The sequence below is a fragment of the Mauremys reevesii genome, linkage group 5 (genome assembly GCF_016161935.1).
Source record: "Mauremys reevesii isolate NIE-2019 linkage group 5, ASM1616193v1, whole genome shotgun sequence".
Lineage (NCBI taxonomy): Eukaryota > Metazoa > Chordata > Testudines > Geoemydidae > Mauremys > Mauremys reevesii.
In genome coordinates, this window is record NC_052627.1 from 25,041,464 (window position 1) to 25,058,162 (window position 16,699).

The 16,699-nt window shown below is 43.9% G+C and overlaps 1 protein-coding gene across 7 annotated transcripts in view; it reads left to right on the top strand.

Annotated features, from left to right (window-relative positions):
* SMARCAD1 (SWI/SNF-related, matrix-associated actin-dependent regulator of chromatin, subfamily a, containing DEAD/H box 1) overlaps positions 1–16,699 on the top strand; it is a 217,676-nt gene that overhangs the window by 140,260 nt on the left and 60,717 nt on the right. For 4 of the 7 annotated variants that reach the window (XM_039542689.1, XM_039542691.1, XM_039542690.1 and 1 more), the window contains 2 exons: positions 5,092–5,185; positions 13,490–13,740. In XM_039542689.1, the coding sequence (XP_039398623.1) occupies positions 13,518–13,740 (223 nt within the window). In that variant the 5' untranslated portion in view covers positions 5,092–5,185; positions 13,490–13,517. Of the gene's footprint in view, positions 1–5,091; positions 5,186–12,823; positions 12,968–13,137; positions 13,158–13,489; positions 13,741–16,699 lie in introns of those variants that run through there. The other 3 variants (XM_039542688.1, XM_039542694.1, XM_039542693.1) reach the window with 3 other exon arrangements.

Genomic DNA, 16,699 nt, shown 5'->3' on the forward strand with positions numbered 1-16,699 from the left:
ATACTATACCTCGGAGGCTATATTCAATCCAGTAAAGCACATGTTAAGCATGCGATTAGCCCTCTTGAAGTGGGACTACTCACCTGCTTAAAGTTAAGCATGTGTTTTAATTCTTTGCTGGATTGTAGAACAAATCCCATGGTGACCTCCCTTTCAGAAGCTCCTTGAAAAACTGATTCTGGCCAAGATTTTCGAAAGTGACTCATGATCGAGTATTTCCTTTCTTGGGTCCTTAAAGTCAGTGCACAGCAGTTTCTGAAAATCCAGCTCCTTTAAGATGCTGGGGATCCAAAAACTGAGGCACCTCAAATTATTAGTCACTTGGAAAAATCTTGGCCTCTCATGTTAACTAGATGTTTGTAAAGTAGTACTGTTCGATTTATTTTACTATATTTTTTCAGTCATCAACTATGACCACTAGATATTAGCAGGGCCAGGGCCAGCTCCAGGCACCAGCGAAGGAAGCAGGTGCCGTGGGGGGCTAATGGAAAGGGGCAGCACATCTGGGTCTTCAGTGGCAATTAGGCGGCGGGTCCCTCAGTCCCTCTCGGAGGGAAGGAACTGCCGCTGAATTGCTGCAGCAGAAGTGCCGCCGATCGCGGCTTTATCTTTGTTTTTTAAAAAAAATAAAAACACACACAAAAAGGGAGGAACTTGTTTTCTCACCCAGTTTAAACTACCTGCAGGGGCATTATAGCTAACTGACAAACTATTAGCATATACTGACTGGCTGTTGAGAGGTGTTTAACTTTGGGCATTCATGTTTATATATTTATTACTGGATGGTGGGCCAAATCCCAGGCTGCAATGGAAGAGCATTCAGTATAGTTCAGGAGGAAGAGATGTCTTAATGACACCTTTGTGAGCTTCCAATCTTGAGGCTGTTGGAATGCCAATACTGTCCCTGCTTAAAAATGAGCAGCCTTGACACTCCGTTCTAGTAGACAGTGATCAGCTGGGTGTGAGCCATGACCTCATCTCTATTTTTCCAGCTATATCCCCTCTCCAGCAGCTAGAGGTTGGCATAGGAACAGCCATGGTGGTAGTTTGCCACCGAAGGATCCCCTATACTGAAGGAAACTTCCAATGGCTGTGCTAGGTTGCTGATGCAGTGGAGAATCAGACCCCTTGCTTGAAATATGTTCTCCTAGAATAATCTTTAAAATGTAACGTACAATATGGTCTCTTTTTTGGCAATTTATTATTAGTCTTCTGTTTCTTATAGGCCATGAACATAATTAGTTAATGTCGGTGGTAGTATATATGAGAATAAATGTTGTTAGTGCATTTATGCTGCTTTTGGTTGCCAGACCAGTGCCCAAGCATAACATATTTGGGGCTCAATTAATTTTTGGTGAAACTCCACTTAATTCAATGGAGATACATCAGTGATTAATTTGGCTCATTAAATCCTATGTAAACAGTAGCTACTGTTTGCTCTTTTAAAAAAAATTGTCAATATTTTTAGTATTTAGAATCCAAAATATATTTCTCATCAAATCATGGAAATGTTAAGGGGGAGCAAATTTTGAGTTTAACCAACCATGCTTGAAAATTACCTTTTTAAAAATGCTTCAGATCTGTCTAAAGATATAGTCAGAAGCCCTGATTCTCCAATGAGCTCCACGTTGGTGAACTGCTGTGCTCACTCACAGCTTATTGCAGAATCAGCGACTAAAATATGAACCGTGATGGAAATATTGTTTAATTGTTCCAGTCAGGTTGATATTTTAGCCTCAAATGGATGTGTTTGCTGTTGAACACTTATTGTTGGGGGGAAACTAGATATTAAAGACTTCTGGCACATACTATTTTAAGACCTATTTCATTAAGATAAACTTTCCATCAATCAATCTGTTAGGCTAGTTCAGACTAGTAAACACTCATTTTTATAGAATGTGAGGGGAAAAAATCAGATGTATTTTTACTGGGTGTGGTTCAGTCGGTAAGTAAAAAGAGGCATTGCTTTTTGTTGGTAGTGTATACAAGCACTAGTTCAACACTTACTGAAAGCAGCAAGTTTATTTTTTCACTAGACTGAATCCATCATTTAAACAATGACTCTGGTATTGGTGGGGCGTGTGGGTGTGTACACACACACACAGATTTTCTTAAAGGAAGATTCCAATGATTTTGAATCAAACTCTACATATTTGTAAAAAGGAACATCTTATTTGTTTTTTATAAATGGAAAATATTCTATAAGAAATAGCGGTTTGATTCAGAAATAGTGAAATTCTGTCAATAGACTGGACTTTAGTCCATAGGATAAATTTCCCTTAATTTGACTGGTGGCAATTCCTGCTTTCAGGAATAGACAGATAGGTCAAGTGCATAAAATTGGATTTGCACGCCCAATCCAGATTTGCATGCCCAATCCCCACAGTTTTGCACAAACAAATACCCACATTGGGAATTATATAAATATTAAATATTGTGACAGATATTACAACCCCATGCAGTATTTTTGGCAGACCACTGTACTACAATTGTGAATGGTTATGAATTAGTATTATAGAGTGAAACACAATGTGAGAGGGTTACCAGAGAAACTAAAAACATTAGGATTGTAAACAATTGCAGAGAAGCACCACTCTGGGGTGGTTTGCATATACAGATTCAAGCTGGGTTTTCCAAAGACTAAGGGACAAAGTAAGCGCTTGGCATCTATAAAGGCTAACTTGAAATGGGATTGGGCCTTCATTTTGAGTGAGCAAACAGATAAGACTTTCTGACCCTGGGGAGAGTCCATTCCTGCTGTGGAATTTAAATGACTTTGGACTACTAGGGCCACTAAGACAGAGAGGCAATTTCTGGTACATTGATTAGTAAGCATGTAGTAACTTTTTTGTGTGTGTGTGTGTGTTCTCTAATGCTTTTGTTCTTAAAATAAATGTACTCTGATGAGAGAGAGCTGTGTGGTAACTTGTAACTGCTGGAAATACACTGTTTGTAGCCATTAGAGAAAGCAATGTATAGAGGCTGGTCTTTATGCAGATTGGCTTGCTGGAGGTGTCAATGTGTAGCAGGTGGCTGTGTGGCCTTAAAGAGAGAGATGTGGATCTCCATGTAAGAATGACTACTGGGAGCCTGAAACCTTAAGTGAGTGTCTTATAGGGATCAAGAAAGAGGAAACCAGGTGCAGTTACCTTGAAACAATGACATGTGTACCTTATTAATGAATATTAGATGCAATTATTTTTAATTGAGGACAGATTGTTTTCTCCAATCACTGCAGACTACTGTGGCAGCATGTAGGGGCTGTTCATGTGCCACAACTGGCCAAAGAAGAATTTCCCTGATGCAAACATGCCATTGCTGCATTCTTTGCAAGCCCTACTGTAGGAGGCACACCAGGACAAGAGGAGGCAGGCCTGTAATGCATGATGCTGTAAGGATTCTGGCCTGCACTACAGGCTTTTGGCTTCCTGAGACAGGTTGCCATACATTATTTGGGGTGCTCTTTTGGCCCTCAGGTAGCTCAGAATCTAGAGAGAGAAAAAGTGGCACATAAGTTATATTTTATATCCCCTTGGTTGCGCCTTCTAGAGATGCAGCACAGAATTGGAATAGTGAATTTCATCTTGGAGGGAGGGGGAGAAATCTATGTGGCTTCTGCAGAAGCCACTCAGTACCTAGCAGGGTATACCCAAATAAAGGTTGTGTAACAAAAGTGGCCTTTCTAATTATTATAACTATTTCCTCTGTTCTAACCCTTAAATGTTGCTAATAGATCTGCTTATCACCAGCAGCAGGACCCATTTTACGAGGCACAGTTGATGTATCATGTAACAGAGGAAATGCACTGTGCTGTCTCATACAGAGCTTACTTTTTGATTATTTCCTGTCATCTAAAATAAGAAATTAAGAATGAAAAAGCATTCATATTCCGTGTGTATGCAGAAGCATAACCGACTGAATCCTCCAACAGTTTTTAGAAAACTTCAGCTGTTGTCTTCTATAGAAATTACTGTAAATCCATAGTCTTGCAAAAATCCAAATTACAATGTAAAATTTAAAATATAGTCTACTTTAGTAGAATGTCTGTCTGGTGTTTGTAATACTATTAAATTTTGCTATCTTCTTGTCCAGCTGCTAGACACTGATAGAATCACACATGTAGGCCCCTGGGATTACTCATATGCTTAAATTTAAGAATGTGCATCAGTGTTTGAAGAATCAGGGCCATGTGTGATAAAGAGCAGTGATGCACATAGGGTTTTAGTCTGCTCCCATTCAAATAAATGGAGAAACTCCCACTTGCTTTTGTGCTGCAGAATCAAGTCCATATATGTTACACACATGGGTCCTGATTCTGAAAGCTGCTGAGCTTCCATTCTGAGAGTGGAGAGTACTTTAGACCCTTGCAAGATTAGAGTCTCAAGGTCCAATCCTATTCCCTTTGACCTCAATGGCATGTGCAGGAATGTAAACCCACGTGGTGACCTGTCACAAAATATATTTTGATAGAACCAAAGCAAAGAAATTAAGTGATATGCCAAAGATCCCAGCTAGTGGCAGCAAGCCTCCCAGACCAGATGGACACAGTTGGGGTAGCCGGGTTTGTACCACTGAGCTCAAAGTAACTGTGCTACAGACATTGTGGCATTGAAGCCTAGGAATGGGGCTGAGCTTCAGAGTCTGAGCTCCAGCCCAAGCCACACCTTCTCAGTGCTGTCTACATAGCTATTTTGAGTGTAGTAGTGTGAGCCCTGAAAGCTCAAGTCTGTTGACCTGGGCTGGGAGGCTCGATTCTGCGGACTATACCCAGAGGGCAAATCAGTATCCAAGTAAGAATTAGAGGTCATGAGTTCCTGGCTCCTTGTTCTGTGATCAAACACTAGATCACATTGTTTCAAAAATCGAAATGAGAATGAACCTCAGCATCCAAAATCTAATGAAAATAAAATGAATGGTATTTGAAAAGATACTGCCAACTTGAAATCTAGTCAATTATTAATACTAAAGTTCAGAGTAATTTCAGATACTGCCACAACTCCTGAGATCTTCTGAAAATTTGGAAGGGGGGGTATTAAAATCACATTTTTGTATTTTTAAGTGTTTTTTCTCTTCCCTTTTGTTTTGCTAAAGATGCATAAAAGCAACAGCAGAAACTGACTACTTCAGAAGAAAAGATTGAAATGCAGACATGGAGTTCTGTCAAATGCACAAATGAAATAAAAAGGTGAAAATAATATTTGTATGTTCTCTAATCTTCATTTAGACAAATCTTAGATGTTACTTGAAACAAAAGTAGGTACAAGAATTTTAGAAAAATTGCGCTTTTTTTTTTTAGTTTTCAAAACTGACTCTTCAGTCACTCAAAGTTCCTAGAATAACACATTCCTAGTAAATAAGAATTGCTTTATGTACTTGATAGTGTGAAGGTCTGTCACCGCAAGAATATCTTCAGACAAAAAATGGGAATAATTTAAAATAATACCCATATTGTTTTCCAAAACCAGTTCTATCCTCTTGTTCTTACCCAAAGGGTGTTCCTTTTTATCATCTCCTGAATAGAATACACTGTCTATTCAACAGACAATAAAAAAAAAAAAAAGGAACAAACTCTTGGGCAAGAAAGAAAGGAGACAGCTCTGGGACAGTTCCGACCTGAGGCCTTACTCAGTAATCACCGTGCAGCTTACACATCAAAACAGTTTGGATATTCATGAATTAAGGTATGGTGAGGTTGCTACAGCAACGTCATGTACAACGTGTGACTCCCATCACTTGTCCAACTGCAGATGTGTAAGCTAGTTTAAACATTTTATTAGATTTCTCTTTTTATTTACGATCAAGTACAAACCCATCTGCAGCTGACAGCTTGTCGTCTTGCACACAATTTATAACAAACCAGAAACACCTCCCACTAATGCTACACAATATTCGGGGGCAGGCCCCAACAGATGTGCTGTGAGTGTCTCTGTCAAAGACCCTGTTGATTTTACACCACAATGCTAACTGAAGTATAATATTTCAAACTGGAATTAACTAATCTTTATTCTCACTCTTACAGCATTTTATCATATTATGGTATATGTGCTAATATTCATTGAAAGGACAGGATTTAGAAAAGACATGAATCAAAGACAAAAGAATGATAATTGGAAGAAAATACACTCAGCAGTGGTTATGGACACTTTTTCAGTCATTGATAAGCAACACTTTCATTAATAACTCACTTTTTAATTTAGAAAGTACATTATAGAGTTAAGTGGGAATTTTTTCTATGACTGGACAAATATTAAAGTCTATTAGGAATCTATTAAAATCGGTCCTTCTTCCACTGCAGTCAATGTTTGAACACCCATTTATTTCAGAGGGAGCAGTATCGAATGTAATCTTAATATTACTTACTTTTAGATCTTCTTTTGCCATTCTGTTTTTTTCAATGTGTCAATCCCCTACCCTCCACAATACCCACAAATCCATTTTAAAACTTAAACTAGTGATTTGAGATGTTCTAAAAAATAAACCAATAGATGAGATATCCTGCCAATCTTCCTTCAGTTGCCCTCTCAAAATCCACTTCTTTCATAAAATCTTTCTACATGGCTGTCCCCACAAACTATGCATCAGTGCCATATTCATTTTGTATTGTGTTGTATATTATCGTTTGCTGAGTTGGATTGGTCCTGAAGGAAGGACCTTGTATTTGTGTTTCTGCAATGGGGGCAGCTGAAATGATACTGAAAAGAGTTTTAACTACAAGTGTAGGCAGTAACAAACTCTCTATTCAGCACAGTTTTGTGGGCATGCTTTCTGAAACGGTGTTGAAGATTTGGTCCTGTTTACACCTCTTTTCAGCAATGTTTCAGCTGCACTGATTTTCCATCATTGATAAATTGTCTAGTATAAATAATGCTACCAGTAATGATCAGTAACCACACCTCCATATCAGAAGGATGGGTCCTATATTAACTTTCTGATGGTTTTCTGAATCATCTCCTCAGTCCTGAAAACAATGTATTATGCCTGTCTGTATTATTAGCTCAGCAACATAACCATAACTTACTAAAAATACACAATGTAGAGATCCAAGATGGTATGTAAGACATTTCTGTGTACAAGTAGATTTTTCTCAAATTCATGCTGTTTAGATTAGGAATTAACATCTTTCCTTATGAAATCTTACAACTCCTCTGCAAGAATTCACCCTTAGTACTGCCGTCCCTTGAATCTACCTCCTTGTAACAGCAGCAAATAGCAAGCTATTAGTCCTCCATTAAGCGCAGGCTGCCTAGCTGGTGTCATTAACATCTCAAACAGAAGTTTTGCCAGCCTTGCTTGCCAAGAATTCACTAAAGGTAATGATGATGATAATACTTAGCAATTATATAGTCTTTACAAGTTCAAAGTACTGTAAAAACTTTAACTAATCTACTGTATGATTTTTCTAAGCTACTGCTAACTGCTGCTGTTACAAAATTTTGTAAGCTCAAACATGTTTAGTGTTGTTGGGTCTCTGTAATGTTTTTCTTTTGCCACTTGGTTTAATCCTTTGAATTTTTACTCTTTTCTTAGCTTTCTCCACTATGTTCCAAAATCTTGTCATCTTTTTCCAGAGCTTCAGACCTCCGTGGGTGGCACAGTCTACCTCACTGAGTCAAAACTATGGAATTCTCTGTTTGGCTGCTGAAGAAATGTTTCTTCTAGAATCTCAAACCCAACTCCCCACATACTTCAATTTCCCTTACCTATTGCTCTCTTGCAACTGCCTACTTGTCTTCCCTTCTTCAACTTCTCACTTTTTTCTTAGCCTCTATTTTATTTCATTCTGTTCTATGTTTTTACACTGTGGTCATCACCATAGTATCTAAGCACTTTCCAGTAGTGCATTAAATAAAGCGACTAACATTTATCATGTGTTCATTCTCTCATTCTCTCCCTGGGGACAGAAATTGGTGCAGTGAACTGTTGTGGAATTGTTAAAGTATTTTTTTCACACACACACCCCCGCTCCCGTACGTTTGAGAAGGCAAAGTCAGAGAAATGCCTCTTGCACTTACAGTATAAGGTGTGGTTTGGTTTGGCCTTACTCTCTATGGAAGTTGATTCCACAGCCTTTGGCTAGCCCTGAGAAAGCTCTGTCTCCTGCGCAGATGTGTTTCACTCTTTCTTTTTTATTCTGAGTTCTGTTGTGCCAGAGGAGCAAAGTTGTTGACCACAGCAGGAGTGACGGAAGCACTCTAAAAGTGTGTGTGGGGGCCTACAGATGCCTGAACTTTGGGCCCCACCTCCAGCACTTTTAAAATGGGGGGCCATGGCCCCCTTCTTCCCCTCCCCCATTCCAGCACCCTGGGATCACAGTCTTCATCCTGGAACATTATTCGATCTTTTAGATATTGAGTGCCATGGAGGCCTGAAAGATGAGATATTTGAACTTGATTCATATTCTAGGGGAAACTGAGGTAGGGAGCAAATGACAGCTTTGATGTGTTCATGATGGTCAGTTTTGCTGAGATGTGCTGCAGCATTTGGTACTGTTGGGAATTGCCTAACCACTGAAGGCTTGCATAGGTATACTGCATTGCTGGAGGCCAGCCAAGAAGTGACAAAGCCATCATTAATGAGCCCAGCTCATCATTTGCTATGAAGGGATGGAGTCTTCTAGACAACTAGCAATTATAGAAAGTGTTACTTGCAGATGCTGGTATGTGAGAGCTTAGCATCAGCAAGGAATCCAGGAGTACTCTGATGCTATGGATTGAATTGACCAATTGGGATACGTACAGTTGTTACCCTTTTTTGTAGGTTGTTTTCATTAAAAGGAGAAATTGATAATGGATTCTGGGTTTTTGTATGAAATTCTGTTTAACAAAAAAAATGTACCCAACATCCACTCTCCCGGAACACAGTAGGAACCAAACAGGAGGCAGTTTCTTGGCTCACAGTTCTAAGCTTCTTTCCAGACAGCAATCTGCTCCAAAAGCTCCCCCCTATTTTCTCTGAAAGCCACATTTAGTTGGTCTCTTACTGTGTGCTTGGCTTTCTGCTGCCTTCCTTGACTGCTTCTTTTGAGCGTACACAGGATATGTCTACACTTCAAAGACAAACCTGTAGCACCAAATCTCAGAGCTCAGGTCTATTGATCTGGGCTTGGGGAGCTTGAGCTTATAGGGCTAAAGATAGCAATGTGGATGTTCCTGCTCAGGCTGGAGCTGGAGTTTCAAAGCCCACACTCGCTAGTTTTCAGAGCCTGGGCTCCAGTTTAAGCAGGAATGTCTACGCTGCTCTTTTTAATCCCGTCACCCAAGTCTCATAAGCCTGAGTCAATTGATCGGGGCTCTGACACAGTGCTGTGAGTGTTTTGTTACAGCGTAGACATAGCCACAGATTCACTGAAACATGACCTAACCCCCTGCGTTTGCATTCAGCCCTCCGTGACACCCTTCAGCTTTGACTAGCTTGGCATGTGGTCTGTGTTTTGGGCAATGGCTCCAATAGATTCAGCTAACTTATTCCAAAAAGGAGCTCAACTGCTGCTTATGTTTATCTTGAATGTAGGATGGCTATCATGCCCAACAAGCTTCAGTGAGGCTTCACTCAATCTCATATAACAATACCTCCAACCAAAGGAGACTGTACTATGGTTGCAAACTCTTTACCTTCTTTGCCCACCAGCAAAACCTCTGTCTTGCTTAGGTTCAGTTTTGTTCATCGTGAGCTGATTTCACTTAAGCACTGGCCCATCTTAGTGACAGTGGTGAAGGATAGATAGTACTGGGTTTCAGCTGCATATTGCTGGCATCTGAGTTCATGCTGTCTGCCACATGCACTTAGTGGACACATGTAGATGTTGAATATGACCAGAGAGACAATCCATCGTTATGGTACTCCATAGGTGAGGGGTCTAATAATGGAGGTGTAATTTCCCATCCCTACTCATTGGGAGCATCCCTCCAAAAAGGACTCAAATCACTGTAGCTTACTGTCCCAGACCTCTACCACCTCTCTCAGGCACGACAGCAGTATCTTATATGGTCGCCAGCATTCAATGGTTCAAAGGTACCCAGGATCAGGAAAATTGATGTCTATCCTCTATCTGTTGTCAGCAGGAGATCATCAATCAGTGCCCCTAAAGCGGTTTTAGTTCCAACCACCATCCCATTTTCAACTTCCAATCACATTCTTCCTGGATGGGCCAATTCCTTACTCTTTCCTAGCCAATGCTACATTTCAACTTTCCAATCCTCCATCTTCCTCCTACCTATTACCCACAGCTGTCTCTGCTTTTCAGATTGCTACAATCCGTATTTCCAGCCTCTTCTTTGCCTCTAACCTACCTGATTTCTCCAGCATATATGATCATTCTTCAGACAATAACCTCAAAGCATTCCTGTATTGACATCCTCTGAAAGTTTCCAAATATCCTTGCCATAAACCCTGCACAACCTATTATCCTATCATATGCCTCTTATGCAAACTTATCCTGCCTGTGTTTTATACACTCCCTCCAGGCCGCATCTGTCCTTGTTCACTGTTAGTTATTATTTATACTCAACACTTACCTGAGGCAAGTTCCTGTTTTAACTCATCTCTTTTGTCTATCTTAGATATTATTGAAGTCTTGTTTTGGAGACTATAATCCTTTTATGGACATCTCCTTCAGCCTGTGTCGTTTTGGAGATACTGCTGAGAGGTTGGGAGGAAGCACATGGCTGGCAGTTGTTGTCTGGTCTTGTGGCCAATCCCATTTGCAACAGCGCAGCAGGCCAGGCATCCTGAATGTGTTTCTGTAACTGTGTGCAGGGATGGGATAGAAAAAGAAATTGCATGTTTCCCAGGTATAGGATTTGCTAATGAAACAGTGGGTGTTGTACAGGGCAGGCATTTTAAAGATTCTGCCACTTGGAAAGACCCCTTCCCTCTTTACTCCTATTCAGCGAGAAGGAGGGATGGAATGTTGCAATGAGAAGGTTACATAGCTGCTGGGGATGACAGCTGGGGAGTGCCAGTTGCCTCCTGATTTACTAACAGTAGTGCCAAAGGAGGGAGAAGAGCTGCTGTCATAAGGCCCTAAGGGAGGAGCAGAAAAAGACATGTTAGGCTATGATATAGCCTTTTGGTAATGAGTGGGTGCCAGCACAGGTCCAATTTTTAAACTGATCCATGTATGGCTACGGTAGGCTCGTCCCTACCTACGGTGGGGCACGGCGCTGCGCTCTGGAAGTGACAAGCAGGTCTGGCTCCTAGGCAGTGGGGCTATGGCACTCCGCACACTGCCCCCACCCTGAGCATCAGCTTCACACTCCCATTGCCTGGGAACCAGCGCCTGCATGTGAAAGCAGCACATGCTGTGGAGCCTTCACACACACACACCCCCTGCCTGCCTAAGAGCCAGACCTGCTGTCCACGGGTGGGGCACAGCATAGACCCAGGACAGGCAGGCAGCCTGCCTTACCCCACTGCGACACTGACCGAGAGCTGCCTGAGGTAGGCCTAAGCCCTAACCCTCTGCCCTAGCCCTGAACCTCCCCAAAACCTAGAGTTCCCTCCTGCAGCCCTAGCCCCAGCCCAGAGCCTGTACCCCCCTTCTGCACCCCAGCCCTGACCCCCCTAAAGCCAGAGCTCCCTCCTGCACTGCAATGCATGTACCCTCACCCCAGGGCCTGCACCCCCCTGCACCTCAAGTCCCTACCCCAGCCCTGAGTTCCCTCCCACTCCTTGAACCCCTCATCCCTGGTTCCATCCTAGAGCCCTCACCCTTTTCTGCACACCACCCCCCTGCCTCAACCTGCAGCCCCTTTCCACATTCTGAATCCCTTAGCCCCAATCCCCCTAGCCTAGAGCCCCCTCTTGTCAGTACCTCAAACCTCTCAGCATTAGCCCCACCCTGGAATCTGCATCTCTATTTAGAGCCCTCACCCTCTCCTGTTGGCCAAGGCCATGCCTTAGCCTAGTGAAAGTGAATGAGAGTGGGGGAGAGCAAGCCATCGAGGGAGGGGCAAGGTAGTGAGTGGGGGCAGGGCTCCAGTGTTGGGTTTTGTGCCAATAGAAAGTTGGCATCCTCGGTGCCCTTCTAAGTACTCCCTATGCCGCCCTGCAGGGCATAGTTCCGTACTGTTGTTGTGCTTACATACTACCTGTTAACTACCATTTGTTTAGCTGTAGGTAATGGGTTTGAGGCAGGGACTTGGGTTTTGAAGTTTGCCAATGGAGTAATGGTGAGAGGCTGGTGTAAGTGGATCCCTGGCTGACCCTAGTTCCTAGCGGCTATTGCAGATGCCCCCTCGAATAGTAGTAACAGCAGGGGTGAGGGCACTAGGAAGTTGTAATGCCCCAGGACAGGAGCTGGGTCAAGCCCTTGCCTTCCTTTTACGCCAGTGCCTTGGGGGCATTGCTGCTCCTTGCACTAGGTGGGATTTGGCGTGAGGCGGAGCAGGGCTCTCGCACTAGGGTGACCAGACAGCACGTGTGAAAAATCAGGCCCCGCGGTGGTGGTAGTGGTGGGGTAATAGGAGCCTGTATAAGAAAGTCAGGACTGTTCCTATAACGTCAGGACATCTGCTACCGCGCTCCTGCACGGCGGGAGTGGGTTTGTACTGTGGCAGCGGGCACGGCGCTTTCCGGGCTGGGGAAGGGGCCCGGGGAGGGCAGATTCGGGGCCATCGCCGTTACTTGAGGGGCACCGCTCTGCGGGGGCGAGCAGGGAGCTCCCGCCCCTCCCATCGCTGCCCGGGAGCAGCACCGGGGCCTCTCCGCGGGGCGGGCTGGACCGAGCCCCTCCCGCCCGTGACCGCGTCACCAGCGACGGCACGCGCTGGAGGCGCGGGGCGGCCGGCGCGCGCGCGCGCGCGCTCCCCAGAGGCCCAGCTCCGGCAGGCGAAGGGGCTGCTGGGAAGCGGTGAAGTCATCACTTAGCGCGCCGCTGTCGCCGCCCGCTGACGCCAGCCGCCGCGCTTTGCCTCCGAAAAGGGTCCTCTGCCGCCGGCGCCACCCTCGCCCTGCTGCGCCCGCGCCGGTGGGTACCGGGAGAGGCCGAGGCGGGGCCGCTGCTGGTGCCTGTGCGCGCGCGGTAGCCGGGGCAGGGTCAGCCGGGGCTCGGCGCTTAGCCGCTTCATCCGCCCCCTTCCCCGCCTGCATCATCCGTCCCTCCCCCCCCCGCCCGCCCGCCTCCTTTTTGTCTTTGTCAACCAGGTGGCTCTGCCCGGGTGAGACAGGTGCGGGCCGGGGGCCCCTCCTGGCCTCTCGGGGAGCGGATTGAGGGCGGGGAGGGGATGGATTCGGCTCCCGCTTTCCCTGTGTAATACGTGACATTCCCTTCTTCCACATGGGCTTGTTTCCTTCTTGCTTCCGGGCCCAGGCCTGTCCCGGCCCGTGCTGGGTGGGGGATAGGGCGAGCGACCCCTCGGTTTTCCTTCTTCCGTAGCAGTTTCTGTGTCTGTGTCTCGGTGCCTTTTGGTTTTGTGTCAGCCATGGGTGATTGTCTTCCCTCCTTCCTCCCACAGAGACTGTACAATCAATCCTGTCTCCTTTCTTGCAGACAGCGGCAGGAGCCATAGGCTGAGATTATGAGTTTGTTTAATCTGGACCGCTTTCGCTTTGAGAAGAAGGCTAAAAAAGTGGAACAGGAAAATCCACCACCTCCTCTTCCCATAGCTGAGATACCAGCTGCTCCTTCTCCTGCTGCAGCAGACAGTGCTGCTGCTGCTGGTGGTGGTGATGGTGATGATGAGGTTACAGATGACAGCAGCAGGCCAGATACTCCAACATCAGATGTGACTGAGAAAACTGGTGAGTCACGTGTTTGATTTGTGTCAAGCACAAACACGTTGATAATGTATTTATAAGAATAAAACATTTGCCCCACTTACAGCTTTTTTTCAGCACTTCCCCCTTTCCAGATACCACTATGCCATGATAACTGCCTTAAAAGCATCAAACTCTGCCATAACATTTTCTTCTGAATCAGGATTTAAAAGATCAGGCTTGGAGCCTGCTGAGAACCAGTAATAAAGTGTTTCATTGACTGACTAACCCAAAGCCCGACAATTTTTAAAACGTTTTGCCCTTCCTTTTGTACAAACGTTTCCATTGTAACTGAAAGCATTTTTATATTTAACATTACACCCCCCCCCATCTACCTCTCAAGGAAAGCATCCTAGAACCTCCAAAAACCAGAAGATGTGATATCCCCTATATACATCACTAGGCAGATCTAACTTATCTATGGAGTACTTTTAATACTACTGTGATGTGTGCTGTATGAAACCTTAATTTCTCTGCTGTTCAGTTACCACCCTCTTATCATAACATAGTCTTTTTCAACATCATCCATCAGTACCCCCGTGCAACTTGGCATGCAACCTTTCCATGATGTCAGTGCATCAACGTCGATGACTTTTCATTTGCTCTTAGTCCTCTCTTCCCTTTCTTTCATTGGTATGGTTGATTCTTTCTCCATGTTTGACTCTCCTCTACCCTTGACTCTTTTGCTCCTCTCTTCCATCAAGTGGTCTGCCTTGCCTACTTCCAGCTCTGGCTCCCGCCAATACCAGCTTTCTGCTCTTGTGTTGTGGAACTCCCCCTTGCAGATATAAGGGTAATTTCCTCCAGTACTTATTTGTTCTCTCTTCCTTCAGTTCTGTCAGCTTCCTAGCTAAACAGCTGTAGTTCTCCAGTGTAATTGAATCCCAGCTGCCTTTTTGTCATCTTTGTTCACTCTTCAAGCAATTCTGTCCTCCTGCTTTCACTTTTCCACACAGGATCTCACTGATTTCTTGCAAAAGAAAATAGACAAAATATGGTGAGTTCCCCTTTTTCTTACAACTCTTTCCTCCATCTCTGCTATTACTAATACAGAAGTTTTTCATCTGCTCACCTCCTCTAACCCCTCCACTTGCCACAGTGATCCCCCTTTCCTTGTGCCAACTCTCATTCTGTCTGACTCTTATCCATAAACTCTCACTCTTCTTCTATGGCTCTTCACCTCACTATGTAAGCATTTTGTAGCCTTCCCATCTTAAAACCCACTCTTTACCCCACTTGCCCCAGCAGCTGCTGCTCCATTTCCCTTTAATGTCTAAGCTAATTGAATGTGGTGTTTACAACTGCTATCTGGAATTCCTCTCTTCAATTTCTGTCCTAAACGCTTTTCAATCTGGCTTCTGCGCCTTGCATTTCACTGCAACCCCTCTTGTCAAAGTGTGAAATGACATCTTCCTAACCAAAGCTCAGAACCAATACTTCATCCTTAAGTTCTTTTATCTGTCAGCTGCCTTTTAACAGTCTACCATGCTCTTCATTTTCTTGAAATCTTGCCCTTCTTTGGCTTCTGTGGTTGTGTCCTCCTGTGGTTCTTTTTCCTCTGTTTCAATCACTCCTTCAGCTCCTTCTTTGGAGCTCTTAAACTCCCCCCCTCCTCAGTCCTTCCTACGTCCTTCTTTGTGGATGATCACACCAAGCTTACCTGTTGCTCAAACTTCTAACTTGGGCATTGTCTTTGATTAAGACTTCTTTCTAGGTCCTCCCATCCAGGCTATGTCTAAATCTTGCCTAATATTTCTTTATAACATTGCTATCCATACACAATAGCTAAAACTCTTATCCAAGCACTTATCTTTTATCTTGAATACGGCAAAATCGTTTCTCTGGCCTTGACTACTGTCTTGCTTATATCTATTCAGAATACTGCTGCAAAATAATTTTCCTAGTATATTGCTTTGACATGTCACTCCTCTTTTTGCATCCTTCTATTGCTTCCCTGTCATCTGTTGCATCAAAACATAAACCACTTGTCTTCACTTTCCAAGCCCTTTATAACCTATCTCTATCTAGTTACCATCTGTAATTCTCTGTTAAAGTTGACTTCTCCCCCTAGTGAATCAATGATGTCAGCTTTCATTGCCCATTCCTTAGGTTTTCAAACAACTGCCTTTGTGATTTCTCCCATGCTGCACTTCAGATTTGGGAAGAGTTCTCTGTAAGCATCTAGAAAACTATTCTATTATCTTCCTTCAATACCCTCCTTTGCCATGATTCCTACAAAAAACGTAACCGTTAGGCTGCTGGAGTGCAGAGACCACTGCCTATCGTGCTGACCAATATTGTCTCATATCCTTAGACTAACAGACTGATAGGGAGTCCATCTGTTGTCTTATACTTGGTAGGTCTACACTTCAAATGCTCATCGGCTCAGTAGCGCTTTAATGAGGACACTCTCTGCTGACGGGAGGACTCTCTCCTGTTGGTGTAGTTAATCTACCTCCATGACAGGCGGTAACTATGTCAGCGGGAGAAGCTCTCCCACCAACAGAGCGCTGCATACACTGGCACTTTGGTCAGTATAACTACATTGTTCACAGGTGTGGATTGTGCAGACACCTGAGCAATGTAGTTATACCGAAGTAATTCCGTAGTGTAAACCTGGCCTCAGATGGTAAGTTCTTTGGGGTTGGATTGCCTTTTTGTTCTGTGTTTGTACATGATCCATGACTAGGGATCCCGTGGGAGGTGGTGGTGGTAAGAATCTAAGCCTGGAGCAGTGGCCCAGAGAACAGTTTGTTTAGTTCATCTGACTGGGTTGTGTAGCCTGGTTTGAAACTTCATTTCTATTTGGATCAAATCTTCAGATTAATCAGTGAAGACAATTGAGCTATCATAATAGTTGTCAATTAAAAAAATCGGTCAATTTAATAATCACATTTATTTCTGAAACTGCTGTACTGTCTAATGCTAATAGTCATCTTATATT